This window comes from Phodopus roborovskii, unplaced genomic scaffold (genome assembly GCF_943737965.1).
Source record: "Phodopus roborovskii unplaced genomic scaffold, PHOROB, whole genome shotgun sequence".
Taxonomy (NCBI): Eukaryota; Metazoa; Chordata; class Mammalia; order Rodentia; family Cricetidae; genus Phodopus; species Phodopus roborovskii.
In genome coordinates, this window is record NW_026126413.1 from 6,389,146 (window position 1) to 6,416,939 (window position 27,794).

The 27,794-nt window shown below is 42.4% G+C and overlaps 1 protein-coding gene across 1 annotated transcript in view; it reads right to left on the bottom strand.

Moving 5' to 3' along the window:
- Window positions 1-27,794, bottom strand: part of Cmya5 (cardiomyopathy associated 5) — a 90,163-nt gene that overhangs the window by 34,368 nt on the left and 28,001 nt on the right. The window contains exons 2-6 of the mRNA XM_051182917.1: window positions 15,128-19,439; window positions 9,539-14,818; window positions 6,157-6,252; window positions 4,311-4,544; window positions 2,378-2,400 (exon numbers count right to left, since the gene is read on the bottom strand). Of these exons, the coding sequence (XP_051038874.1) occupies window positions 2,378-2,400; window positions 4,311-4,544; window positions 6,157-6,252; window positions 9,539-14,818; window positions 15,128-19,439 (9,945 nt within the window). The remainder of the gene's footprint in view (window positions 1-2,377; window positions 2,401-4,310; window positions 4,545-6,156; window positions 6,253-9,538; window positions 14,819-15,127; window positions 19,440-27,794) is intronic.

Genomic DNA, 27,794 nt, shown 5'->3' on the forward strand with positions numbered 1-27,794 from the left:
TGAATGAATGAATGAATGAATGAATGAATGAAAAACTAGTAGCCACTGGGGTAGGTAAAGGTTAACAACTGAACTGCCATTTATACCTTTTGGGAGAGGGACGATCAGTTTTCTCCAATGGTGTAACACTGGGTATATCAACCATTCCAGGACAGGCCTCATGTTCAAGAATAGTTGACCAACATATAACATACTCCACTGTTTTTTGTGTATGATTTTATTTGGTTACAGTTTGGTGTTTTATTTTTTTTTTCCTTGTTGTTTTTATTTTCTCTCTGTTTGGGTGTTGTTTTGTTTTCTTGGTTGGGGGTGTTGTATTGGGTTTTTTGTTTGAGAAAGAAATTAAAGTTAGGTGGGTAGGATAGGGAGGGGAAGGGGATCTGGAAGGATTTGAAGGAGAGCAAGAATAAGATTGATGTATATTTAAATTTAAAAGTTATTTTAAATAATAAAAACATAATAAAAAGAAAAATATTGGTTATCCCAAGTGTATTCCCTTGTGACATGCAGCAGTAGTAAAGATTAATTCATTATCAATTCAGAGTAAAAACGAAATTAATTAAAACGACACATAAATTACCAAATTAAAGCATAAAACCAAAGGAATGGTGTTTAGTATGCAATGGCTGTGTTCATATTAGTGGTAACCAAGTATTTAGAAAAGTAAAACCATCTTTCAACATTTTTAAAGTAAAAGCATTTCTAAATTTTCACCAGCCCAATTTTCTTCCTGATCATTCATCTTACACATATGGTCTAAAAATAATTAAATGTGCATCTATATTGTCCAGTATATGCCCACATATTTTTAACTTCAAAATCAATAATTGCATTACTGATCTTTAAGTTTAAAAATATATGGATCACTGCTTGGATATGAGTTTCTGAACCTCATCCATGGGAACTGGTATGGAGACTCATACTTACCTACAAATCCCCAAGGAGAAGGGGGTGGGGCTCCAGGGTCTAGGGCATACTGTTACCCAGGGGAATTCATGCACTGTCAATTTGGAAACTGATGGGCCTGAGGTCAGAATCCTCTCACCCAGAGGTTCGATCTGCCTGTCCATCACAACCACCCAGGAAGCTCTGAAAACGTCCAGACCACACTTCAAACCAATGAAGCCCCAATGTTAGGACTTAAGAATCAGACAGCATCAGCATCAGCAGGTTTTGAGTTTTTTTGTTTGTTTGTTTGTTTTGTTTTGTTTTCATGACAGGGTTTCTCTGTGTAGCCCGAGACATCCTGGAACTCACTTTGTAGACTGGGCTGGCCTTGAACTCAAAGATCAGTCTGCTTCTACCTCTAGAACACTGAGATTAAAGGCATGCACTATCATGCCTGGCTTAGCATCAGAGGGTTTTAAAGCTCCTCAAGTAACTATTCACAGTACAGCCACTGTTATAAAACTCTGGTCAACTAGTGCCAACACTAATATATAAATGGGCCTTATAAAGTATACTGACACTATATTTCAAGCAGCTAAGAGTAATTCCTGCGGCTTCAGTTACCTGAAAAAGTTCAAGTTTCCTATTCAAAGCCCTTTTTTTATATATGTTCCTGATAAATATTTCCAATTTTAGTCTCAGCTGTTTACTCTCTGCCATTGAACTTCGGTAGAAATAAGCCCAAGGTAACATTTATAACTTAGAAATGGACATTTACGATTCCACTAACGGGATAAAACCTTGGGCTCAACTAGAAGGAAAGATCACAGTTCCTGCTGTGGAGTAAAAGGAGAAAGGCTGAGGTCAGTGTCGGGCGTCAGCAGTAAATGCTCCAGACGACAAACGCGAGTCTGATGTCTGTGTCTTCATGAACAGCACTTCCCAATCATGATGATGTTTTGCCTCTCAGAAGAATGAAGAATCTCTTAGACCAAGTGTTAGGAGCATCATCAAAACAAAACACAATCAAGAGGGTAGGGTTCATCAGATCAGCTGAGCAAGGCTAAGCACAGAGCTGCCTTCTGAAGGAAAAATGTGTGAACATGCCATCAAGGCGACATGAGTCCTAAAATTGTCCACGGCAGCAAAGAATGATTGCTTCAAATGCTCATATTTAACCAATAAGCCTAAAAAAATTTTTTTTTAATTTAGCAGCAGGAAAGATGGTTGAGATTAGATTGGAAATACAGGCCACATCTCAGGAAAGCAGTTACAAACTACACTATGATAATTGTTATTTAACCAAAGCACATGCAATTTTCTTCTGAAGCTGTCATTTAACATTTAGAAGCACTATGCCTAAGAGGAGAAACCCAGCAGCTCCCTGGCTCGATGTGTTTTTAATTGGCAGCTCACTCCCACCCCCACACGCCCAAGCATCCCACCAGGCTCTCCTCCGCCTTGCTACTTCACACCATGTTGCATATACCTTTCATTGATTTCCTCAAACGACTTGGGTTGGGAGAGGAGGAGGAGAAAGAGAAGGAGGAGAAAAAGGAGGAGGAGGAGGAGAGGAGAGGAGAGGGGGAGAGAGAGAGAGAGAGAGAGAGAGAGAGAGAGAGAGAGAGAGAGAGAGAGACTAGTTAACAACAGAAAGTAAAAGCAACCAGGAGCCTTAAGAGCAACCATGTTAACAGTCTTTACCCCTAGGCATCCCTGAGGCCATTTATTTGTCTTTTGGACTTTAGGATGAATAGCAGGGAAACTATACTCAGAGGGAGCAAGAACTGTGTGGAGGAGGGAGGGGCCTTCATTTACAGTTTACCTTGCTCCCTTTGATGGGCAAGGAGACAGTGAGCTATTGTATTCTGTTCCTATTTAGTAACCAATACTGAAGCAAGAGGGAAAATTCTGTGAAGCAAGGGGGGAAAATGACTGAAATTTGTTCTGTGTGGGTTTTACATACATTGGAGCCAGCAGTTATCTTAAAGGGTTATCGTCTCTCTGCTTCCAATACTCCCCACCTTTTCTAGAGTGGATAAACACCACCACCAAGAGCAAAAACAAATGCCCCCCAATATGTTCTCCTAGAGAGAAAGAAATATCCTTATCAAAGGGTACAGTGAAGAACAAAGGGCCTTATTAATGTTATACCTCATAAGAGAGTCCTGATTTAAAATATTAAAGCACTGCTTTAATTAGACATAAAGCCACCTAATGATTTTAAATTCTCTGTTGAGGATGGGCATATTCACTTGATCTAAATTTGCCCCAGACAGAGGTGTCCCCAGAGGCCAATCATGAGCTTTTATAATGCCTATTTTTACCTCACTCTGTCTTCCAACTTCAATGGGAGTTCTAGGAAGATGGGGAACTTTGAAAGAGGGGTCCCCTCTCAGCACTGATGGAGATTTCCCATTTGACAATTAGGCTTGTGTCTGTTCTCTGGGAAAACATCTGTATTACTCCTGGTTAAATATGAGTGTGTGGAGAGCCAGCATCTTCTAGGACATTCTAGGAATTTTTGAGGAACAAACTAAGGTGCATCCAAGAGAGGATTGCTCTCCACCAGTGCCTTGTTTCAATTAAGGAATCTTGTCATGAGGAAGCTGCCTCTAGCAATATCCCTGTCCTGTTTGAGGAATGTGTCCCCAATTAAGTCTCCCTTACACACCAAAAAGTAACAAACAAAAATGTTACTGCCATCTGCTAAATAAGGGCGTGAGGACTGGTTCATATGAGAGGGCAGCTCAGTTGAGAGAGTTCACATGCAGGCCAGAGATGCTAGACAACAGGGGCCAGGCTGGCCCTCAGAGGAAAGGCACGGCATAAATAAGGCTGTGAAGGACTCTCCAATCAACCTTCTGTAACGTGAAGAGAGGATGGCCTCCATCCATGAATCTCTTGGAGATCTAGGAAGTTGGACCATTACAATGTCCTGGGCCTTTACTACAGTGTAGGCATCATGGGTGCCTAAAGAATTTTAAAATGCCAGAACTGTGTAAATTTCACACTGAGAGACAGAACTTTCTGGGTTTGCTTTGGAGTTCTTGCTTACTTTTTTTTTTGTTGTTGTTGTTAGTTTTTTAAGACAGGAAGGGTTTCACTATGTAGCCTTGGCTATCCTGGCATTCACTCTGTAGACCAGGCTGTCCTCAAACTCAGAGATCCACCTGCCTCTGCCTCTTGAGTGCTGGGATTAAAGGCGTGAGCCACCACCTCCCACTGCTTTGTTTGACCCAGAGTCCTGAGATATAGGACAGGACTTGTCGCTGTGGTTGTGATGCCCCAGCTTCCCAAGTGCTGTGATGACAGGGTTGTGCCTCTATACCCAGTTTATAAACAAATTGAGTAATCATTTTAAAAGTAGACTCATGTCAGCATCAGCACCAAGTATCGGGCCTGATTCCTGTGTTACTTACAGCCAGGAAAACTGTCTCATCAAGCTCCTCGGCTTCTCTCACGATGGTCTCCAAGGTGTCCTTTGCTGTGTCCATGCTCTGCAGAAAGTGGACCATCTGGTCATGCAGGAACTCCATCTTCTTCCTCTTCACTTCCTCGAAGCTTTGGGCTTTCTCATCATACTGTGCCAAAACCTTCTTCATCATTGCCTCATTCTGCTCTTCCAGTCGTTTCTCGTTTTTGCTGCAGTTTTCCTAGAGGGTTGGAACAAAAGCATTTCTTAATAAACAGTTCTTCCTTTGGAAGAACTGGCCTCTGACATGCCAGCAAAACAGTCAAACATGACAAACACGGTCTAAACTTCCAGCTTCTGTATCTGTTTTGCTGTAATTAGTTCTGCAATAGAATTCACTGTAAGAGTACCATCAGGAAGGAACAGAAATAGCCAAATTTAAAAAGAAGGGAAAGAAAATCACACCCAGGGAGGAGGATCCTGGCCATTAGGACATAGAAAGGGCTTGTGTGATTTTCTCTGCACCAGTGTTGTTCTGGGAGGGCCAGTTCTGCCACAGTGGAAGGAACTTTACTAACCATTTGGACATAATTGGTGATTGGTACCCTCACTAGAGTAGCTGCGGAAGGGGACAATAAGGGAGGTGTTCACTAATCTACAGTGGCAGCAAGGAGACTTCTTCACTCTTTATTGACAGCCACAGAGGTATCTGGGCCACCTCTAGCTAAGGACAGAATGTTCCTACCCACTCCCTTCCCAGCAGAGGGGCAGAAGCTAACAGAAGTATGTGTGTTCAGAGGTGCCCTGAGACACCATTGGCCCCAAACATAAGACTCAAGTCAGTGACCAGAACGTTTCTAGAGGCCAAGCAGCGAGAGGCAGGAAAGTAGAACAGAAGACCTAGTCTCTCAACCAAGAAATGGAAACAGTAACGCCTCTTAGTAAATGTCTGAGGCTTCACTTTCAGAAATCATGCTTTCCCATGCCAGGGCTCCAAGAAGTGAGAGTCTTTAGGGGAAAATTCTTCATCCTTAAACAGAAAGCAGTCTCATTGCTCACAGTGAGAGGAGACTATAAGAACCAAGAACCATCACTTTGAATTAATAACCAACAATGTAAACTATACACATTACACACAAATATACAACACACACTCTATACCACACACATACATACATACACATTACATATGATACCACACACAGAGACAAATACTATATACCACATACACACATACATGTAGTTAGTCTTTCTTGTCAGACTTTCTTTGGGCCACCAGCCCCCAAATAATGACACAGAGATTTATTATTAATTATGAAAGTTTGGCCTAAGCTTAGGCTTGTCTCACTAGCTCTTATAACTTAAATGAACCCATTTATATTAATCTAAGTTCTGCCATGTGGCTTTACATCTCCTCTATTTTGTACATCCAACTCCTTCCATGTCTAATGGGCTAAAAAATTCTCCATGCCTAGATTCATCCCCTGACCAGAAGTCCTGCCTAACCTCTCCTGCCTAGCTGTTCAGCTTTTTATTATACCAATTACAATGACCCATCTTCATATAGTGTAAACAAATATCCCACAACACATATACACACAAAAAAATACCATACTACACATACACACACATACATGCACACTACATTCCACACCCTCCCCAAATACAAACACTATACACCACATATTACATGCATGCACACACGCTATACATCCCCACATACACACACACATGCCATACATACTACACACCACGTTACACATTACAATACACACACCAATTCAGTTCCAAGTAGTTTAAAGTAGATACAATGACTAAAGCAGGACAAAGTAGAAAAAAGTATGCTAACTTACCTCAATGGTGTTAAAAAAGGATTCAATCTCACTAACAAAGGCTTCAATCCTCAAGGATTTTTCTTGTAGGTTTTCAAGAAATTCTCCTAATTGAACCTGAAGGGAAGAATTAGTGTCTTTACAGTGTAATATTAGGGGGAAACATTTCAATCAGTGGATTCTGATTTTCTTCATGTTTGTGGAGATTTACTATACCATATTCACTAACAAATCAAGTCTTAGAGATTTTTGTGCTTCTCTTAAATGGATTGGACACAGTTAAGTGTGACAAACAGTCACGTTTCATGGGGCTGGAGAAGTAGCTCGGTTGGCAAACCACCTACTTTGCAAGCATGAGGACATCAGTTTGCTCCTCAAAACCAATGTTCTGAGCTGTTCATGCTGGTGTATGCTTGTAATCCAGAATACGGAAGTAGAGACAGACAGATTCCTGGCTCTCTAGCAGCCAGCCTCGCCCACTCAGTGAGTTCCAGGAAAGGGAGAGACCCTGTCAAAAGTTTAGAAAAATAGTGGATAATGCCTGAAGAAAAATATTTGAGATTTTTCCTCTGACCTCCACATGAATGTAAGCACACATTTGCAAATTTAATAAACTCCAGATTTGAATTATTACTGCTCATAAGGCCTGGAGTTTTGTACAGTCTGAAGTAGAACTCTATGAGTTTGACAAGCTCTAGAATCACCTGTAGATATAATGTGACCCCCTGCCTTTAGCCCCTGCCACTGTGACTTTTCCATGGTGGGCTATACACTTGAATTTGAAACCAAAATAAGCTCCCCTTACCCCATCACTCCCTTAAGTTCCTTGTGTCAGCAGGCATTTTCACAGTAACACGCACAGTCTTTTGCCTGAACCTCCGTTGTTTCTTCACATGAGCATCACAACCCCAATGTGCCTGGCAGAGCTGAGAGGTGATCAGGGTACCACCAGCCAACACACCAGCACCCCCAGCGATACTGAGGACTGCATTTTAAAAGGGGTTAAGGTTTGTGGTAGGTAGCAACCAAGTAGAAAATTTATGAAGTGTCGTGTGAGAACAGTCCCTACTCCACCCACAGTTCTAAGCTAATGGTATTCTGGCCTGATAAACATAATAATAAAATCAAGACTGAACAACAGAGCTTCAATGACCATGATATACATGATGAAATCTTCAAAAGGCCTCTAATTCCCTGTATGTCTCAGTCCCTAACCAACCCCTCAATCCCGTAGGCTCCTGTCACACAAGCTTTGTAGCTCCTTCTCACACATGTGTTTTCCTTACAGTTTCCATTTCTAGAACGTCCTCTCTGCCATTGACCAATGGATGATCTCTTCTTCATCAAGGCTCAGCCAAGCTTCAGCTTTTAGAGACTCTCTCTGACCTCCCCCCCACTACCCCCTCCCCAACTGCTGAACTCCCAAAAGCTTAGTCTCTCGTCATCCTGTACTGCTAAAAGCCAGCACCGATCTGAGGAACCTCTAAGTCCATCTCCTCATTTCCCGTTCTTCCTTTCTCACTCCCAGTGACTGGCGTCCTTCCTGACATAGAACGGGAGATCAATAAACACCGAAAGCAGGAAAGAAGTGAACCAAGGATGAAGATGAGTTAATAAACAACCATCATGGCGGAGAAGAGGAAAGGAGGAAGAGCTGGGGCTTCCGGAACTGCAGCCAATGGTCTCAGAAGAGACACAAATGGCCACCTATACAAGTTACAGCTTTTTGTGATAGCCGTTTTGTAAATTCTATTTAGATTTACTTATTTACGTATATGAGTGTTTGTCTACATGTATGTATGTGCACCATGTGTCTGCCTGATCAAAAGAGGGTATTGTGTTCCCTGGAATGGAGTTGTAGATGACTATGAGTCACCATGTGGGTGCTGGGAACTGAACTCAGGTTCTCTGAAAGAGTAAAAAGTGCTCTTAACTGCTGAGTCATCTCTCTAGCCACCAGATTTTCTTTTTTTCTTTTAAGTTGCCTCCAACTCTTAATTATCACAGGTAACTTAATGGATAAATAAATAAATAAATAAATAAATAAATAAATAAATAAAGCCTTCCTGGCTTTAGTTAACAGTTCTCACGTTCTTCCTTCCCACATTCCTTAGAGAACATCAAACAAAACAAACAAAAATCTTTAAAAGGTTGTCTTAAAGATGATGCCATAATCCTACTTTTGAATTTTTTTTAATTGAAAGATTTATATGATCTAAAGAGATCAGAGTATTATTTTTGGACTTTTAAATTGCCAACATTTGGGCAAAACTTAGATAGGAACAAAACATAATTAATAAGAAGGTATGGAAAGTTGAGCAGACAGTGGTCAATAGCTGTCAGTCTTCAAAGAAAATGTAATCCTAAAATGAGGCATATTTCCATGGATTTAATGCACCCAATATGTGACATTTCACAACAGAGGTTGCTTTGTCCCTTCCTCCCAACTTTAACCAGAAAAATGCCACTGAAATCTCACTCTAGAGAAGTAAAAGGGTATTAGTTTGATAGGAAAATAATATCCAGGTTCTAAAATGCAAACATATTTAATCAAAATGATCATGAAAATTATTTAGCAGCAGTATTATTGAAGGATGGTTTGAGAACCACTGATAGCAAGGCATTGAGCTGAACAGTATGGACACACAGCCAAGAGGATAAGCTCCAATGTCAGGCCAACTGGGTTATCAGTCCCAGCTTTTTCTCTTGTGACCTCCGCAAACACTAACTCCCCGAGCCCATTCCATTATCTGTAGACTGTGATGGTAAGCTATGAGAATTAAAATGTACTCTGTATACAAAGAACTCAGCACAGGCCTGGCACAGAGAAAGCACTCAAGTTTTGTTATTATTTACAGAGAAGTGAAATACAAGGTGATTGAGAGGTAGGGTGGATGGATGCTCAGACTCCGTGTCTCTCAGCAGCACCCTGGGGGTGGTGGTAGGATATGATACAAAAAATAAATAAATAAATAAAAATAAAATCTTAGTGTTTCAAGAATGTTTAACACTTAGAAAAGAATTGGTCAGTGCAGTAGACACATATTTAAAGGACAATATTATTGATGACAGAAAGTAACTTGTTTTGTGTGCAACTGTATAATTGCTGAGATTAAAAACATTTTACATTTTTATAACATTAAGGGTCTTTGCTATGAGATATAAGCTCCTTGGTGTCAATGACCCCATATTATTTCTTGATATTCCAATAACCTAGAAAAGTGCTCTCACACATAATATACCTGTAAGAATTGTAGACAACATAGTCTTAACTAAATTCTTAGTGAAATAGTTGCACTTTTTTCAGGACCTTTTGCTTAAAATGACTGTCAAATCTTGGCCATTTTAAAGAAAATGTCAAAGCAAACCCAGTATGTATAATTTGTGTGTTAAGTTGGTTTACCTTCACAGCACTTATAGCTGTGTCAAGCGCTGAAACTTCATGGTCTCTGTGAATGTCCAACACCTTGTCCATTTCAGAGACTGGACTTTTGCAGGTGTAGCAGTAAGAGTCAACCTGGGCCTTTGTCCGTTCCTTACGTGTCTTATCCATAACTGGCTGCGGTGCAGGCTGGTCATTTTCTGTCCTCCTCCTGCCCAACTCTTTCTGTTCAGCAGACGTACTTGGTTCCTCCTCATTCGTGAATTCATGTTCCTTGATGCACTCGGAGGATTCTGGTCCTTGAGATAATGCATCTTGAGGTGTGGATTTCGAAGACGGTTCTCCTGCTAAGATGCCTCCACTGACCGTTTCTTCATTCAGAGAGTCAATGAACTCGTACTCATCCTGCACAGGGATATTGTGGAACCTCTCTTCTTGTGGCACGGATGGGACTAGCTCTTCTTGGGGTATTTCCGGAGCATAAGCGGCACTAGCTGCAAACTCTTCCTCTGGGAAAGACACTTGCACTGGGATGTTCAGCTGGACCTCTGGACTGGCATTTCCTGCTTCGTTACCCTGGCTGCTTGGTTCATCTGCACTCTCTAGAACAGGGCGGGTGTCTTCAAATGGAACCGCATAGCTCATCTTCTGGGTGACTGCTCTGACCTCCTCTGTAATGGGAGCTTTCTGCTCCATTGCCACTTCATCACTGGTCTCCCTGTGACCCGTGGAGTCACCTTCCCTGTCAGCAGCCTTGTGTTCTTCTTCCAGATTCCTCTCCCAAAAACTAGATCCAGGCTTCCTCCCAATTTCTCTTTCTGCAACTCTCAGTCTATGTGACTCATCCTCACTGACTGGCTTTTCTTCCAGGCCTTGGCCTTGATCCTCCTGAGCTACAGATGTGTCGTGAAGAGTGTCATCTCTGAGTAGATACTTCTCAAAATACACACCTGTTCCATCATCAGTGTCAGAATGTCTCCTCGGAAACGATGCCTCCGAATCTGCACTGCCTCCTTCAGAAGCTGACTCCGCTCCATTTTTCTCCCCAAACGCCTCTTCATACAGGTCCTTATATAAAAACGCAAGTGCAGGTGGTTCCTCTAGAAGCTCTGGGTTAACAGCCTTGGCGGTGGTAGGAAATATCTGGCTTCTTGCTAGAACTCCTTCCTCCACACCAAACAAAGGCACCCCAGGTGATCTGGAGTCCACATCTCTAGCAACACCTTTCGAAACGTTTCTATCATCTGGTGTTTGGATGACCAGAGACTCTTGCATCTCTGCGTGAGATAGTTCGCTGTAGTCCTTTTCTAGCCCGTAAAAGCTTTCATCTAAGTCATATTCTTGTTCTAGGGTGTGTTCATCTGAATGTTCTCGGAAAGAAGCCACTGCTTCCGTGGTTTCCTTTGAGAATCCTCCAACACTTAATTTCTGTTTTTCTGAGTCTGGGGTGAGGTTATAATCAATCAAAGTGTATTTTTCAAAATAATCCTCCTCAGTGGAAACCGTGGGTGAAATGAAAGTGAGGTCACCTGTTTCGGACTCTGTGGCTATCTCTTCTCTTGTTTTATGAGTTTCCTTTGGCTCGTTTTCTGCCAGGGACGTGACTTTCCTATCAGAATCTTCTAAGTTGCCCTTCCGTGTTTTATGAGAAGCGACTGCCTCACTCTCATCATGCAGGGATATAGTTTTAAAGGAGGATTTCTCCTCCAAATACTGTAACTTATCTTGCATTTGTTCGCTTTCTTCCTGATCCACGGAAGGGATGAAAGCAGGAGCATGGATATTCAGTATCTCACAGCCTTCGGAAATGATGCTAAAGGCACTCTTCTGATCCTCCGAAAGTCCAGCTGGCTTGCTAGTTACTGCAAATTCTTCATCCCTCGCCGAGGTGCCTTCAGCCTCCTTGGGCGTGCCTCTCTTAGGCAGGGTTCCATCAGCACTGATTGCTGATGCATTAAGCATAAACTGAGTATAGTTGCTCGATGCTGAAGAGAGTGGGTCGTTTCTGCACTCGTCCTCCACAGCTTCCGAGTGATGCTTTGACACAAGAGCAGACTGTTTTGGCATCCCAGCTGGGCGATCTTTAGATATCTGGATAGTGTGGATCGTAGGCCTTTCTGACCATGTTTCCGGTTTCTTCACCGAATGTTCTAGAGAAGCCCCTGAAACGAGAGTTTGTGGTTCTACAGATGACAGCTGAATTCTCAGATGCTGTGTCTCATCAGGAATGTGCTCGGGGGTCCTTTCGGCATCCTTAGATAGAGATCCTGGCAGTGTACCTTCATCCACAGCGGTCAATGAAGCCCCGGTGGACAACGCGGGCGCTATGAACTGCCTCCGCTCCTCTTTGAGAACCATTCCATTGTCACTTGACTTCTCCAACTCCAGATTTCCTCCCTGAGTCACGAGGTGGCCAACCATTTCCTCCCTGTGAGGAGGCTCCACGCGGGAAGACTTTTCTACTAAAATTTGACTTTCTCGCAGGGGATGGAGTTGGGTTTCTGCTGCCTTTTTCTCCCTTATTCCTGGGTATACCTCCATGGATATGTGTTCTGGTTGTTCAATAACCAATGAAGGTGATCCAGCTTCGCCCAAAGACGCAGCCAATGGTTCGGGTATAGGCATGGCTGCGGTCAGAGAGTAGGACCTGTGTCCCTGCTTCTTTCCTTCTGAAAATGCCCATGTCCTCTCTTCCTTTTCTCTCCTCTCCTCCGAAGCAAGAGTCACACTGGGTTTTTCCGTGAGCTCTTCACTTGGAGAGATGCGCGGTTCCAGCTTCTCAGCAGCTTTCAATTCTTCCAATTTAAAAGGTCGAGATTCCAGCGTCTTTTGCAACTTTCCTGCCACCTCATTTTCCCTAAGCGCCAAGGGAGCCATGATTTCTTGTTTTTCTGCCAGGCCCCTCTTCTCTGCCAGGGAAAATGATCTAATTTCCCAGCTATCCTCCTCCTCGGCTGGGCGTTTGACTTCCTCTTCCTGATGTTTCCAAGCAGCGGGTTCTGGCATTTCTTTTCTTGGTCTGTGTTCACCAAGATCAATTAAACCGCCTTTTGATTCCACTGGTAAAATCTCTGGCGCTGGCTTCTCTGAGTCCTTCGTGCTTGAGAACTGGGATGGAACTGATTTTGGCCATTGCAGCATTTTATCTTCTATGTCAGATGACAGGAGCAATGTTTGACTGCCATCACTGTTCGGTTCTTCCTTCAGAGCAGAAATCCTCCACGTGGATGGAGGAGAGATTTGTGGCTTCTGGTGTCTTTGGCTCTCAGTAACATGAAGAGCAACAGCGTCTGGGGCTTCTTCCATAACCAGTTTCTCACCCGAGGGAGAACAAGGTTCAATTCCAAGATGTTTGTCACCAGCTGACGTAGCTGAGCTCACACCCATTCCCTCTGAATAGCCTGGAGGTTCTTTCTTCCCATAATTTTCAGTGTTGGATTCTGGCTGGTTTAAAACTTCTGCATTTGATAAAAATATGAGTTTTTCTTTGAGGTCTTGACTTTGACTGGCTTTGGGTTCGTCAGCCAGTTTAACTGTGTTAAGCTCAGTAGGAACTGCACCTTTTGGCTCTACCACAGCTGCTGTTTTCTCTACAGAGGGACTCGACTGGGCTTCTGAGTCTTCTTTGTCACTGACCTTATTATCTGGAGAGCTTGATCCAAACAATAAACTAGACATCCATGATTTGAAGGATGACATTCCTTTCTTCCCCTTCTCTGCAGGAAGACCTTGCTCAGCCACCAATGACTTCTCAGGTGGCCTTTGTGTCACCTCTGGTGTCTCAGGGGGTGGAGGTGTAATGTGTGCTGTGACTGCAGGGACAGATTTACTTGGGGTGGACACTTTCTGGTCAGGGGCTGGTTTTCTCCTTTCACCAACATCATCTACAGTCTTTGACTGTACCCATTTGGGTTCTTGAGATGCCTTCTCACCAGACACTGGTACTGTGCTTGCTTCTTGGTCTTTGCCCAGCATAGGTTCTGCAACTTCGGCCAGGAATTGTGCTGCTCTGGCAGGAATCGAGGGGGTTTCTGCCCTTACCTGTTCCACAGATGGGCCAGGCTCTGATTTCTGGAGAGTTCTTTCAAGAGGTAGTTTGATTTCCTCCTGGGTTTCTTCTTTGCAAGGCCTGGGACATTCTGCATTTTCTTTCTCTGATAGCAGACTTTCACTCTGTGTGAGAGAATTGATCTGCCTGTCCTCTGTTCTGCCTCTCACCACCCTTGCAGCTGGAACCACAGGCTGAGGTTCCTGAGACAAGTTTATTTCTTCAGAAAGGGAAGTCTTGGTGGATGAGGTTTCTATCCCACCACTAAATATATGTAGGGTAGATTCTTGTTCTTGCAATGGCAAATGAGGTTCTTCCATAGCTTGTGATAGAACCTGCTTTCTGATTCCAGATATGTGACCTGTATCCAATGGAGCAGCCTCAAGTTTCCCTGGCATCAGATCATCGCTATTAGAGAACTCCAGCATCCCAGATCCTGGTTTTCTATCTTCATGCTGATTGGCCAAGTTGTCTGGTTTTTCCAGCATGCAGGTGTTATCCTTTGGAGAAAAGAGCGCCCCCTTCACGTTTGTTACTGTAACATTGGCAGGCTCAGTTGTCGTAAATGATTTGGATTGCTCCAAATTATCTTTTCTGTCTGAGAATTGTTGAATACCCAGATCTGGTTTATCTGCAAAAGAGCTGTTCATATCAGGCACCTTAACAGCTTGCCCCTCATGTAGGGTTTTTGCAAGCTCCGTTTGCCTTACAGTGAGGTTAGAAGAGGCTGTCTCTAATGGAGATGTGGCAGATGCAGGGAACTCCCTGTTTTCTTCTTGTTCTTTTCCTCTGCCCCTAAGCTCAGTGGGGCCCTCTTCAGTTACTGGTTCAGTTACAAGGGGTTTTACTGGTTCTACACCTAAGGACCCACTTCTACCTCTACTACCAATGAGTTCTGACCCAGCAGTTGGTGCTTCTAATAACTGTTTGTCTTTCTTCTCAGGCTCTGGGGGGAGCTTTATGAGCTCTCGCTTTCCTGACAGGAAACCCCCCAGTACTGAGGAAGATGTCTCCTCTGATTGTCTGTTCACTTCATCCCTAAGGGCCAGTAGTGATGGGGCTAAAGCATCTGACACAAAATTTTCAGACTCAGGAGACCTTATTATCTCCTCAGGTTTGTCATTTGGAACTGAGTGTTTGGGTGCAGGTGACATTTGTGATAGAGGAAGCTCACTGTTTTCTTTCTTTACTTCACCACCTAAGTTGATGGGAAGTTTGGGTTGTGACTTTGACACCTCAGAGACAGACACCAAGTTCTTTTTCTGTGATGAAGTTGAGCGTTCAGAATCAAGAGCTGGAGAGAATGGAAGGCCTTGTGTATCTTCTGGTCTGGCTTCCCCAGATGCATCTGCTGGCACTTTGGGTATTGGCAACCCAGGTTTAACACCTTCACTTTCTACTTTTGACAAAACAGAATGCTCCGATGAAGATGATAGACTCAGAGATGAATCTAATTTTGTTTCTTTCTCTGCTCCTGGACAAGCTGAATCTCTGGATAAAGAAATGTCGATGACAGCAGCAGCACCCTTAACTGGTTCTCTCTCTTCCCCTATGGATATGATGAGTGGTGGCGAGTCTCTGCCTAATTCACTCTTCCCTGCTTGCTTAAAGCCGGGGTGTCCCTCAGGACTGGTGAGAGATGAGTCTGCCAGGGTTTCATCTATGCCTGATGCAGTTAAAATCGAATCGGGCTTAGTTGTTGGTACTGTGGTGGCTAAAAGGCTGGCTTCGGTTTCTTTCTGCATTTCTTCTGATGAAGCTGAAAATGCTGGTGGTGCAGGTGGACGACGTTCAGCTTCCCTTTCTGCTACCGACGAGGCTGCAGGAAGTTCCCTGCTTACTCTGGAGTCCTGCTTCACTCCTGTTTTCACTCCAGATAAAACCTCGTCTCTAGGAATAGATGTCTCCTCTGGAAGTGAATATGGTTTTGACACTTCAGGCTCATTCTTTGACAACATTCTGTGTCCTAGTTCAGAAGTCACAGTTGGAGCTAAATCGGGTTTGACATCCGCCTTTGGCTCCTCTACCGAGTCAGACAAAACTGAATTTTCCATCCCAGACCCTGGAACGTTTGGGGGCTGAGGCTCTGGTGTCGGATCCTGTGATGTATGTGCTGCGGCTTCTTGAGAACCCGGCACAGTTCCTTCCCTCCTGACTCTTGGCAAAGCCATCTGTTCCTGTGCAGATTTTAGAGTTAGTGATGCTTTGGGTTCCCGTTCTGTCTTAAGAACACAGGCTGACTCAGGTGGAACTGAGGACTGAGATGTGGGCAAAGTGGGCTGGGCTTCCTCCTTTGCCACTAACGACAGTGTGGATAAAGAAGCAGCTGCTGTAGCTGCTGCTGAACTACTCTCCACAACCCCCTTCTCCCATCCACTGGTTAAAGGTGGTGGTGATAACAAATCTTCAGCCTCTGGCTCCAAGGACACTTGGGTTTTCTGCTGCTGAGCCAGGATGAGATATTCGGATACAGATGTTGAGATTGTTGGAGCATCTGGCACAATTTCTGCTTGGCCTGTTTTATTTGCTGAAGGTGGCAGGCTCAGGTCATCGGGTACAGGCATGAATGGGAAGGACTCAGCCTCTTGTTCCTGTGATGGATCACACTGTTCGGGCTCAGGCGTGAGCACTGATGATGCTGACTCTTCCTCATCTACTGCAGAGAAGTAGGGATATTCTGGAGCAGATCTCATAGTTAGTGACAAGTCTGCCTGGACCTCGTTTTGCTGTGTTTCTGGGATTCTGTATGGTGGGATGGAAACTTGTGATGCTGAATCGGGAGAAAAAAGCTCTTCCGTGTCCTCATCTGACAAAACAGTATGCTCAGATGGTGATGTCAAGCACAGTGGAGAATCACGCCCCAGCTCTCTTTTCTCTATTTCCTGAGTCGGATAGGGTGAGAATGAGAATTCTGACACAAATGCAGAATCAGGGGAGAAGGGCCCAACATCTCCTTCTTCCTTCTCTTGCTCTGATAGATTTGTGGGTGAGGTGGCACCTTTCAGAAGCAGAGGGGACGTGTGGACAACCTCTTCCTCCTGGGACTCTGGTGTTACAGATGGTGTTGGCACTGAGCGTTCAGAAGCCGGTGTGGAGGAAAACGGATACCGCTGACCCGCTATGGTCTCTTCTTCCTGGGGGACCATGTGTTCAGATGTGGTGTCTGAAGGAAGTGGGATCTGGCATTCAGAAAGCATCTCAGCTGCGTGTGGTGGGACAGGGTGTGGCGCAGACACCACATCTGGTGAAGATGACCCAACATCTTCCTTTTCTTCTTCTAACAGAGTCACGGGTTCAGAAATGCCTTTGGGTTTGAACTGGGGCACACCACCAATTGTTTTGGGGGGAGATTCCTGTGTTTCATCTTGTGGAGTTGAGGATTTAAATGTCAGTTTTGAATCTGATGTGGCATGTTCTCTTTCTAGGTCCCCATCTTCCGATACTGCTGCATGTCTCAGTGTGGCAGCCAGGCGTTCAGAACTCTTCTCAGTTAGCGATGGAGAATGGGAGGATTCAGAAGTAGCATCCACTCTTGGCGGGTGTGGCCCCGTGTCCTCTCTCTCTTCTTCTGTCAGAATCATGGACTCAGAAACATCTTGGGACTTTAATGGGGGCTTGTGGTCACCTGTTCTCTCCAGCAACTCCTGTGCAGCGTGCACTGTAACTGAATACTCAGTAGCAGGTGCAGACCCTGGTGTGTGACACCTACTCTCTGAGGCCTCGTCTCCAGACAGGACCAGATGGTCTGGTGTGACTGGTGAAAAGAGTGGGGACTGGGATGCAGATGTCTTCTCGATGGTGGATGGAGAGAGAGAGTGCTCAGATTCAGATGCCACTGCTGGGGAATAAGACTCGCGTTCGTCATCATCCTCCTCCGAGAAAACTGCAGGTTCAGAGCTGGATTTCACATTAGCGAGAGAAAGTGCCTCAGCTTCTTGCTTCTCTGGTTCATGGTTCAAAACCCGTGGGACGGAATACTCAGATACAAAAGCAGAATCAGTAGAAACAGACTCAATTTCCTCTCTTTCCTCCTCAGAAAAAGAGACATGTTCAGGTGTAATTGACACCTGTGATGGTGGGATGGGCTCTTCTCTGCGCTCCACTTCAGGGGACCAAGGTGATGGGAAAGGCTCCTCAAAAACTAATGAACTTTCTGGATAATCAAGTTCTATGATCTCTTCTTCTAGACTAGAATCTTCGGGTTCAGTGGTATCGGTGATTTCCATTCCCTTCTCTAGTTCCTGTGATGCTCTGGTGGCAGGTGGCTCAGGCGCATGCTCCTCCTCTCTGTGGACTATAGGCTCAGGCGCATGCTCCTCCTCTCTATGGACTATGGGCTCAGGTGCATGCTCCTCCTCTCTATGGACTATGGGCACAGGCACATGCTCCTCCTCTCTGTGGACTATAGGCTCAGGCGCATGCTCCTCCTCTCTATGGACTATGGGCACAGGCGCATACTCCTCCTCTCTATGGACTATGGGCTCAGGCGCATGCTCCTCCTCTCTGTGGCCTGTGGGCTCAGGCGCATGCTCCTCCTCTCTGTGGACTATGGGCTCAGGCACATGCTCCTCCTCTTTATGGGTTATTGGCTCAGGTGAGGTCAGGTGTTCAAAGGTTGATTCAATCTTTTCTGCTGAAGTCGGCTCTAGCTCTTCCTTGTATGGCTCAAACCTTTCTAGGATGGATGGTGGCAGTCTTGGTGGTCCTGTCGGCAAAGGCTCTTCTGCCTCCCATGACTTGGAATGGTTGACAGAAGTCATGCCTTCCTGTTTTACATCAGCAGCTGAGCCTGAGAACACTGAAGCATCCTTCTCTGAACTTTCCATTCCTTGTGAGTCTGGTTCATCTTCTTCCTTTGCTTTTTCAAGGAATGTGGTTGCTGGTGTGCTGGGTGGCTCTCTCTGGGTTTTCAATTCATCAGTTGGATGCTGTGGTGCTGTCTGTAGAGGTCTTGGATGTTCTTGATGGGTTGTGTCATTTCTGGAATAAGAGGACAATGTGTGCTCGGTTGCAGACATGGCATTTAAGGGGGGATCCACATACATTTTCTTTTGCTCTTCATGACTAAATAACGAGGTCATGGACTTTGACCCTTTGGAGAGGGCACCTCTCCAGGGCGGAGCAAGCTCTCTTGCCATATTATCTTCTGGGCCTTGAGCTGCTAATTTACTTCTTTGGGAAACTATGTTAGAACCACTGTTGCTCAAATCCGGCTCTAGACTGATGGATGCATCTTTCCCTTTCCTGTAATGTATTTCCTTAATTACATAACCTTTTGGCAACGTCCCATAAAATTGCAGAGGAATCAATTCCTCTTTAACTGAATTGAACATCTTAATTTTGTATTGTACTGTTCCTATGTAGACTGGCCTCAACACTAATGGCTTGTGCTCTTTGTATATTGCCCCAGTGATGGGAGGTGTATTGGATGTTGCCTTCTTTCTTCTTGTTTTATCGTAAGTGCCAATAGGTGACTTCTCATTCTCAGTATTGAGCACTGAGCTTTCTGAAATTAAAGAACCATCTTCCTTGTTCGCCATAACATCTTGCAATTCCAGAGAATTTCGTTTTTTGCTGCCTTTCCGACGCAATGATGGAGAACCACGCTTGGACTTATGAGTTCTTTTCCGCGTCTTTTTAACTTCATCCACAATGAAGGAAACATTCCCTGGGGGAGAATTCAGGGCTGACCCTTCCAAGCTACATACACCAGAAGTTTGGCTTTCTTCTGAAGCCCAGGGAGTAGAAGATCTACTTGAATTGGTCTCCCAGATTATTCCGCTGTCTTCCTGTTGGACTGTTACCATGGAAAAGGAGGGGTCAGAGATGATACATTCCTGCTTGATCTTGCCCTCTTCATCCTCATCTGATAACCTGTAGTGAATGATATCAATAATTATATGTTAATATAATATAATATATAATATATATATAATATATAATATATAATAAAATAATATATTAATTATTAGAATAAGTAAATGTAAAAATATAGAAATCGATATTACCATCTACCTCAAATATAAGGCTCAACATAAAATAAAGTTAAAAAAATTAAAGTCAGGATGGCCAATGCAGTAACATATCTCGGACAGAATGACTCAACAGCCCTTAAAGGAAAAGTGAGGCTAAAGTTCATTTTTGCATCTTCTCTTTTCGGGGTTGCCCTCCTGGTCCTCCAACATTCCCCAGTCACTAAGACTTCCTTGGCTCACCAGGACCCTTGCTATCGCTCTTGAATCAGTGCTTTTTGATCCCATAGTTGCCACCAAACCCAGCTTTGAACCACCCACTTCATCTGCTTCCTAAAGGGCCAGAGGTCTGATGCTTGCCTCTTTTATTTGCCCATTCTCACCCTCTCCAATTTTCCTTCCAGAATGGCTTTATCAAGCATTTCATTATCACATTACTCATTAAATCTCAATAAACTCTTTATACTCGAAAGAGAGGAAGAGCAAACGCCTTGGCTCCCCAATCCCTATCTGACTTTATTTCCAAGTACCTGTTGCTGCCTCCTTTTACACAAGTAACTTCTATTATAACTACAATCATGTACCATGGAATGGCATTTGGTTAACTGTGGACTACATAAACAACTATGGTCCTAGGAAAGTAGAATGTTTCTGGGGACTTCCTTTTGCTAGTGTCACTGTAGTCATCATAGCTCAATAAATTACTTACAAGTTTGTGATGTCACTGGAAAAACACCCTAATACACTTCCAGTAGTATTAAAGCATAACACAATCACATAAAGTATAAAATACTTGATGATTGATAAGCTATGTTATTAGTTTATGCTACATTCTGCTTATTTTGGAATGTATTGCTAAAAACAACAAATACAAACAAACAAACAAACAAATGGCATTTGTTAGCACGTGAAAGACTGTGGGTGTAATTTCCAGAACCATAAAGAAATGTTTGCGTAAGGCTGTATGCCGTAGCATGATATGCCAGCAGCTGCCTGTCCCATATTTGCTGTGCCTCTTGGTTGCATCTGGAGACCAGAGGCAGTGTTGCCCCCTATCATCTAGTACCAGTACATGCCATGATGCTTATGGAACAATTAAATCACCACCTATTGCATTTCGTGGAGCATGTTCCTGTAGTTAGGTATCTAATTCACTATCTAGTAAATATTTCATGGGGACTCGGTTATAAGGAAGATAGCCAGATACCAGCCCACTGGGCCGCACTCTCCCCATCTGTAGAATAAGGATAATAATAGGATACATCATGGAGTGGTAAGGATTAGTTGGTACATAAACAGAATGCTAAGAAAACATGCCTGCTGGTGTTCAATAAATACTACTTGCAGTTGGGTTTTCCATATAATCTTTGACCCAGAAATGAAAGGCACCTAGACCCAGTTGTTTTCAGTGGTACAGATGTTTGTAAGGGCTGTGTGCTTAGCCTGTTTCTATTTACCTTCCTCGATGGCTGGTTCAGACTGCCCCTGCAGCTGCCATAGTGCCCAGCATCAGGCTCTGTGGCCCTTTCCTCTGGATTTTCCTTCTTCTCCTCCTTTGCTTTTGGTCTTTCTCACTTTGGACTGCTTCTCCACTCCACCATACCCCACCTCTTGTGGACATCTACATTCCATCTACCCAGCAAGGCATATGTTTAAGACCTGCTGTGACTACTCCTGAGCGGCCATGTTGGATATTAGCCGTGGCTTCATAAGCACTAAGCTGGAGGTTAAGACTCCGGGAGTCTCTTCTCCTAGGAATATAGCTATCATTTGAGATAATTCCAAAATGCTGGCTGGCCTGTTGTACTTTTATACAGCAAAAGAAACAAAACTATACAACTGCTAAGTGTAAATGTTAAAGTTAAAGAAAGTTAAAGTCTTTAAAGAAAGACATAACAAACTTAGGTACATTATTAACTTTTTAAAAAGCATAGCCTCTGCTCCTGTGACTGGCTCCAGACTCTGGACTACTTCAGAAACACCTGTGTAGGGGGCCTTGAGAACATATTGACACCTCCAACACCTCTGCAGATTCTGGTTTTACTGTTACGACAGCATCTGGGCATTGATATGTGTTTGCTTTAAAGCTCTGAGCAACTTCAGCAGGTGCACAGAATTGTGAAGCACTTGCCTGAATAAACCTACTGCTGAAACTTACACAGCAAGTTAGTCTTGCTTGCTCTGACCCCTTCCTGATGTGCTGGATTTCTCTGAGGAACAGGACTGGAAGTGACTACAGGAATGTCCACCTCCCTGTGCTAAACTCCAGCATCCCGGGATGTCACGGCAAAGGGCATGGCTGTGCTTAGCTCTTACCTCCTCAGTGACTAGCACAGTGGGACATTAGCCTCTTCCCTTGCTCCAGTCTGCTATAAATAACATTAAGTTCTGCAGATTCCTTTGGTGGAAAAGCCTGGGAAGAAGTGGGAAAGAATTCGTTTTCCCATTTTCCTGGCAACTCTGCTGTCCTTTAGTTGTTTTTGGTGGTAAACCACTACACTTAATTAGGAATTAATTTTAGGCCTAGACTGATTCTTATTTTTTTTCAGGCTCTTTTACATATTGAATTGAGGTTATTCCTCAAAATGCTCAACTCATGCTGTTCTTTCTCGAACTTGTCAACAGAAATAGGGTGGAATTAGAAATGAAGGTTATGCTACAAATTTGGGAGTCAGTGTTGGGAATGCCTGTGAATGCAGTAGCATTATAAAAGCAATTAGAAATTCAATTTAGAGTTCATTATTGATTGTAAATTCAGTGTACTCAAGCAGAGACAGCTTCATTACTAGCTAGAATGAGTTCAGGAGTGCTGAACAGAGCACCCAAAAGGTAGTAATAAGAAAACAGAGCCCTGCTGAGATAGATCCACCTAACCAATCACTGGTGTGTTCATTTACTAATTACCTCTACACTTAATAAACTTTTATTAAGTTTAGGTAGTAAGAAATAAAAATATAAAGACATAGGTCGCCCCCCATCCAACTGTAGAGGTCAAACTCAGGGCTCTAGAGGTGCATGCTGGGCAAGAAAGCTACCATGGACCTACATCTCCAGCCTGGGACCATCCTCAAGAAATTCAATATTATTAGGGGATTAAGGAAGGCCCAGTGAAGACAAGAGGGAGGTTTCTCAAAAGAGCGATGCTTTTGTCCAGAGCCAGTTTACAGAAGGCATGGGAGCTTGGGAAAGAATGAGAAAATGAGGTACTATGGATACAGTAGTTTATTCCAGGAAAGGGCCACAGTGTGGAGACTGGTATAGGAATAAGCAGCCTGGCTTACTGAGAGACTGTGTCGAATTACCAGAGATGTCTGAGTCACTGTCCTAGTGCTATAAAGAGACACTGTGACTACAGCAAGTCTTATAAAAGAAAACATTTAATCGGGGCTGGCTCACAGGTCCAGAGGTTTAGTCCTTTATCATCATGTTGGGGAGCATGGTGGCATGTAGTGCGACATGCAGGCAGACATGATGCTGGAGAAGTAGCTGGGATTCTTTATCCAGATCCATAGGCAGCAGGATGAGCAAGACACTGGGCCTGGCTTAGGCTTTCAAAACCTCAAAGCCCATCCTCAATAACATACTTCCTTCAACGAGGCCACACCTCCTAATCTTTTCAAATAGTGCCACTCCCTAATGATCTAGCCTTCAAATCTGTGAGCCTGTAAGGGCCTTACTCAAACCACCACAAGCAGCAACAGAGAATGCCTATCTTAGCATGTATTGAGCCATAACCCAAAAATTCATTTTGTTCTCCACCTAAAGAAACTGTGTTAACCGCAGAGAAAATGTCCCCAGGGAGCTCAGGAGCATTCCTAGGGTTGTTTCTCATTGTTCAGCACACTCTGCATCCAGGTATTGTCTGCTTTGCACAATTAAAGATGAAGATCATCTCCTCTGTTCCTCTTCCTCTGCATTCTTTCAAAGCAACTTTCTGATCGTTTCTTAGCCACATAGCCACATAGACTTAGGTAAGGGTGTGAGGTGAACACTCCTTTCAGAGTTAGGCAAGAGAGAGATTCAATAGGTGTGAGTCAGATCAAGAACACAATAGACCAATATCAGAGATGAACCCTGAAGGCTCCTTCTGAGGACTGCCTTATCTAACTAAGGAGGTTTCTTATTGTATTTGCTTAGACTGTTCTCTAAACATTATGAATCAATGTCAATTTCATTTTATGTGACTACAGACATGATCATTTTTTATCTTTTATGTTACTCATGTGAATTACAGTGACCACTACACAGAAACCAACCTTGATCTCCTGAACTGCATTCAATATGGATATGATGTTACATTTTGCAAATAATGCTGGATTTGCTTCTACTACATGTTTAGAAATTTTGCCGTTTTTATGAATGACACTGGACTGAAATATCCTTGCTTATAATGTATTTTTTCAAATTTCATATCAAGATCAGGTTGCTTCATAAAATAAATTGGAAATTATTCCTTCCTGTATTATTCTCTGCAGGAATTTGTTGCATTATTTCTTATCCAACTATTTGGTAAAATTTCGTGACGTTTTTCAGATCTGGAGTTTTTTTCATGGTAATTTATTTATTTGATTATGTATTTGTTTTGGTTTTTGGAAACAGAGTCTCTTTATAACTCGGACTCGCTTCCAACTTCTTGTGCTCATGTCTCAGCCTGAGGTGACTGGCATATACACTATGCCAGGCTCATAGTAAAGAGTTTTTATAAGTAACTTATTCAGTTACTTATAAATAAATATTCAGACCTCCGTAGGGGTTTATTTTGCTTACAATGTATTTACTTTAACTAACTTTAAAATTTGGGGGGGATTAGAATTGTTCATTCTTTGAATATCTTTTAAGTATTTATAAAACATAAATTTCTATCCATTCTTTTTTTTCTTTTTCTTTTTGTTACAAATAAAGCTATTCAATCATCCACTCTTTTTATTCTTTGCATTTATCATCTGAGAGTTTTTTCTTCATAAATACATAAGCCAAATGTTAATAGAAGAACAAAATTTTCAGAAAGTCCTATAATAATTAAGTAGGGACTATATCCTGTCTCTCTAGTGATAGGGTAAGTGAAGAAAATCAGCACCATGAATAAAAACAAATTGACAACACAAGTAATCAGATGGATTTAGTTAACATGTGATGCATTGCTGAGGGAAGAATTTTATTAATATTTTGAAATAAATTGTGTGGCTTTGTTGATGTTTTCTTTTTCTTTTCTTTTCTTTTTTTTTTGTTTGTTTGTTGGTTTTTGTTTTTATTCTTTTGAGGCAGGATTTCTCTGTGTAGCTTCGTAGACCAGGCTGGCCTTGAACTCACAGAGATCTACCTGCCTCTCCCTCCCAAATGCTGGGATTAAAGTCATGCACCACCACACGCTGCCTGGCTTGTTGGTATTTTCTATCTCATGACTGTCTTCTCTTTTTTCTTTCTTCAGTTATCCTTGGATTTAACTGGCAATATTTTTTTTTCAGACTTCTTAAGATAGATCCTTGTATCATTAATTTCTGAATCTTCTTATTTTCTGACCTGTAAAGTCAAAGCTATACACCACTTTATAGCTTCAGATATTCCATGCACAGTTTTTATGCAGCATGTATTATTAATTATAAAATGTTTCCAAATATTTTTTGTGATTTATTTGGCCCATATGTTCCACATAAATCTCTTTCTCAATTTCAAAATATATGAGGATTTCCTCATCATCTTTTCATTAATACTTTACAGTTAGATTGCATTGCGGTTGTATGATTCATTTTGTGTTATGGATACTTTTAACTGTGTTGAAACTTTATTTCTGTATGCTCATATTGAAATGTCTTTGTGCTCATAAAGGAGCTAATGTATTACAGATTTTTCAGCAATGCACTTCATATGTCAACAAAAGTAGTCTGATTGGTTGTGTTACCAAGTTGTTTTTGCCCGTAATGATATTTTTGTCTGCTTATTCTAACACTATAAAGAGATGTCAGTGTTCTCTACAGTTGCATGGACTTTTTCAAGCTTTGTAAGTCTATTAACTTTTTATTTATGTGTTCTGAAACTGTACTGATAGAAATGAGTTTAAAACACTCGAAATTTGAGTTTGATATTAATAAAATGTCCCTTTTGTGTGTGTATGGTGATTTTTTTCCTAATCTATCAAAATATTGATACTAATAAGTCTTTCTTTGATTATTAATAAGTCTATATCAGATATATTTTGGCTGATTATCGTGTTGCATTTAAAATTTTTAATTGTCCTACATTCTTATTGTGGTGGTCTGAATGAGAATGAATCTCTGAATCAGAATGGCCCACATAGGCTCATACATTTGAATCCTTGGTCCCCGGTTGGTGGAACTGTTTGGGAAAGATTAAGGGGCGTGGCCTTGTTGGAGGGGGTGTGTCACTGGGGCTGGGCTTTGAGGTTTCGAAAGTCCATGTCATTCTTAGTGTGCTTTCTCTGCCTGGTGCTCTGTTTTAAGATGTGAACTGTCATCTGCTCCTCCAGCACCATGCCTGACCTCCTACTGCCATGTTCCCTGACAAGATGGTCATGGACTAATCCTCTGAAACTAGGAGCCCCAAATAAGCCCTTCTATACGTTGCCTTGGTTGTGGCAACAGCAATAGAAAAATAAGATATCTCTTACAAGAAATATATGAATATTTTAAAACCCCATTCTGATAACTCACATAGAACACGATTCATTTAAACATATTTGTGGCTATATTCACTCTTACTGTTTAATATTTGTATGACCTATTATCTCTTTTCTTCTCTTTCTTGATTTATTTTGGACTGAATATTTTTAAGTTTCCCTCTCTACTAGTCTCTAAGTTATATTCTATTTTACTATTCTTATAATGCTAGCCCTAGAAATTCCAACATGCCCCTTGACTAATTAATGTCTAGTATAAAATTGGTACTTTCACTTTTTCTTAAACAATGGAAGTACCATGAATCACTTTAGTTTCAACTTACAGGCCACTATAATTATATAGTCTGTAGGTATTTTTAAGTTTCACAAGACATAATTACTTTTGCTTTTAAAACTGTCAATATTAGCTTTACCTACATGAGCTGCTGTCCAGTACTCTCTGGAATCATTTCTGTCCTCCCCAAAGGAAGCCTCTTGCTATTTCCTCTGTTGTAAATTTCCTGGCGACAAACTTGTAACACAATTCTTAATTTTTTCATTAAAGGTATTTTATACCCTTCTTCTTAAAGGATTTTTCTAGATTATTAGATATTTTCTGTCAGCGCTTTAAATCGCCATTCCAGTATCTCCTGCCTTCCATTGTTTCTGTGGATAAACTAGCCATCAGTTTGTTACTAATTTTGTAAGCAATGTGAACTTTTCCCCCAACCAACCCTCTTTGGAAAATGTGATATTGTCTTTCATTTTCAGAAGTTATTTTCATATGTTTAGCTGTATTATATACCTCAGACTTAGTATGAGATCTCAGATATGCACAATGATGTCTTCCATCATTGCTGACACATTCTTAGCTCCATTTGTTTTCAAACACTGCTTTTGCTGTATTCTCTCTCGGCTCTACTAACACTCCAAATTTTCACAGATTATATCCTCCCTATCCTCGCTCTATCCTGATTGTACTCTGTCTGGTTGCTTTCTCACCCAGTATGCTAACTCTGTATTTGATGATGTCGGAACCGCTTACTAAACCATCAACCATTATTGTGTGCTGTGATACTTTTCAGCTCTTTGTTCCTAGTTCTCTGACAAAGTCCTGTCTTGTTTATTTCTGTTCACTCAACTCCATAATCAATGAAGTTCTGAATAAGCATCATTGTACTACAGAGAGCCCTCCCTTCCTATTGCAGCCTCCCTTCCTATTGCAGCCTCCCTTCCTATTGCGGCCTGAATAAATATTGCTCTTTGTGGAATGGCAGCTTAAAGGACTGAGCATGCTCTAATGCTCGATGCCCAAGCTTTATCCAATGAACTGATGCATACTTTCTCTGTGTGGCACTCCCCACAGGGAGAAGGTATGTTGGTCTCTAAATGGTGTTTTATGTTTGCTGTTGATTTTTTTCTTTACTTTTTATTGTTTGATAGTTTTACTCAACAAACTCATAAGGAAATACCCCATACCTAATGCTGGGGTTTTGTTTAATAGCCCAAGGCCTTCGGGAGGAGCTTTATTCAACTTGGGAGGTATATCCATTCACCTTCCCCTCATTTTGGATAGTATTTTTTAACATAATTTTTTGGGGAATTTCATATCATCAACCCCAATCCCACTCATTTCCCCGTCTC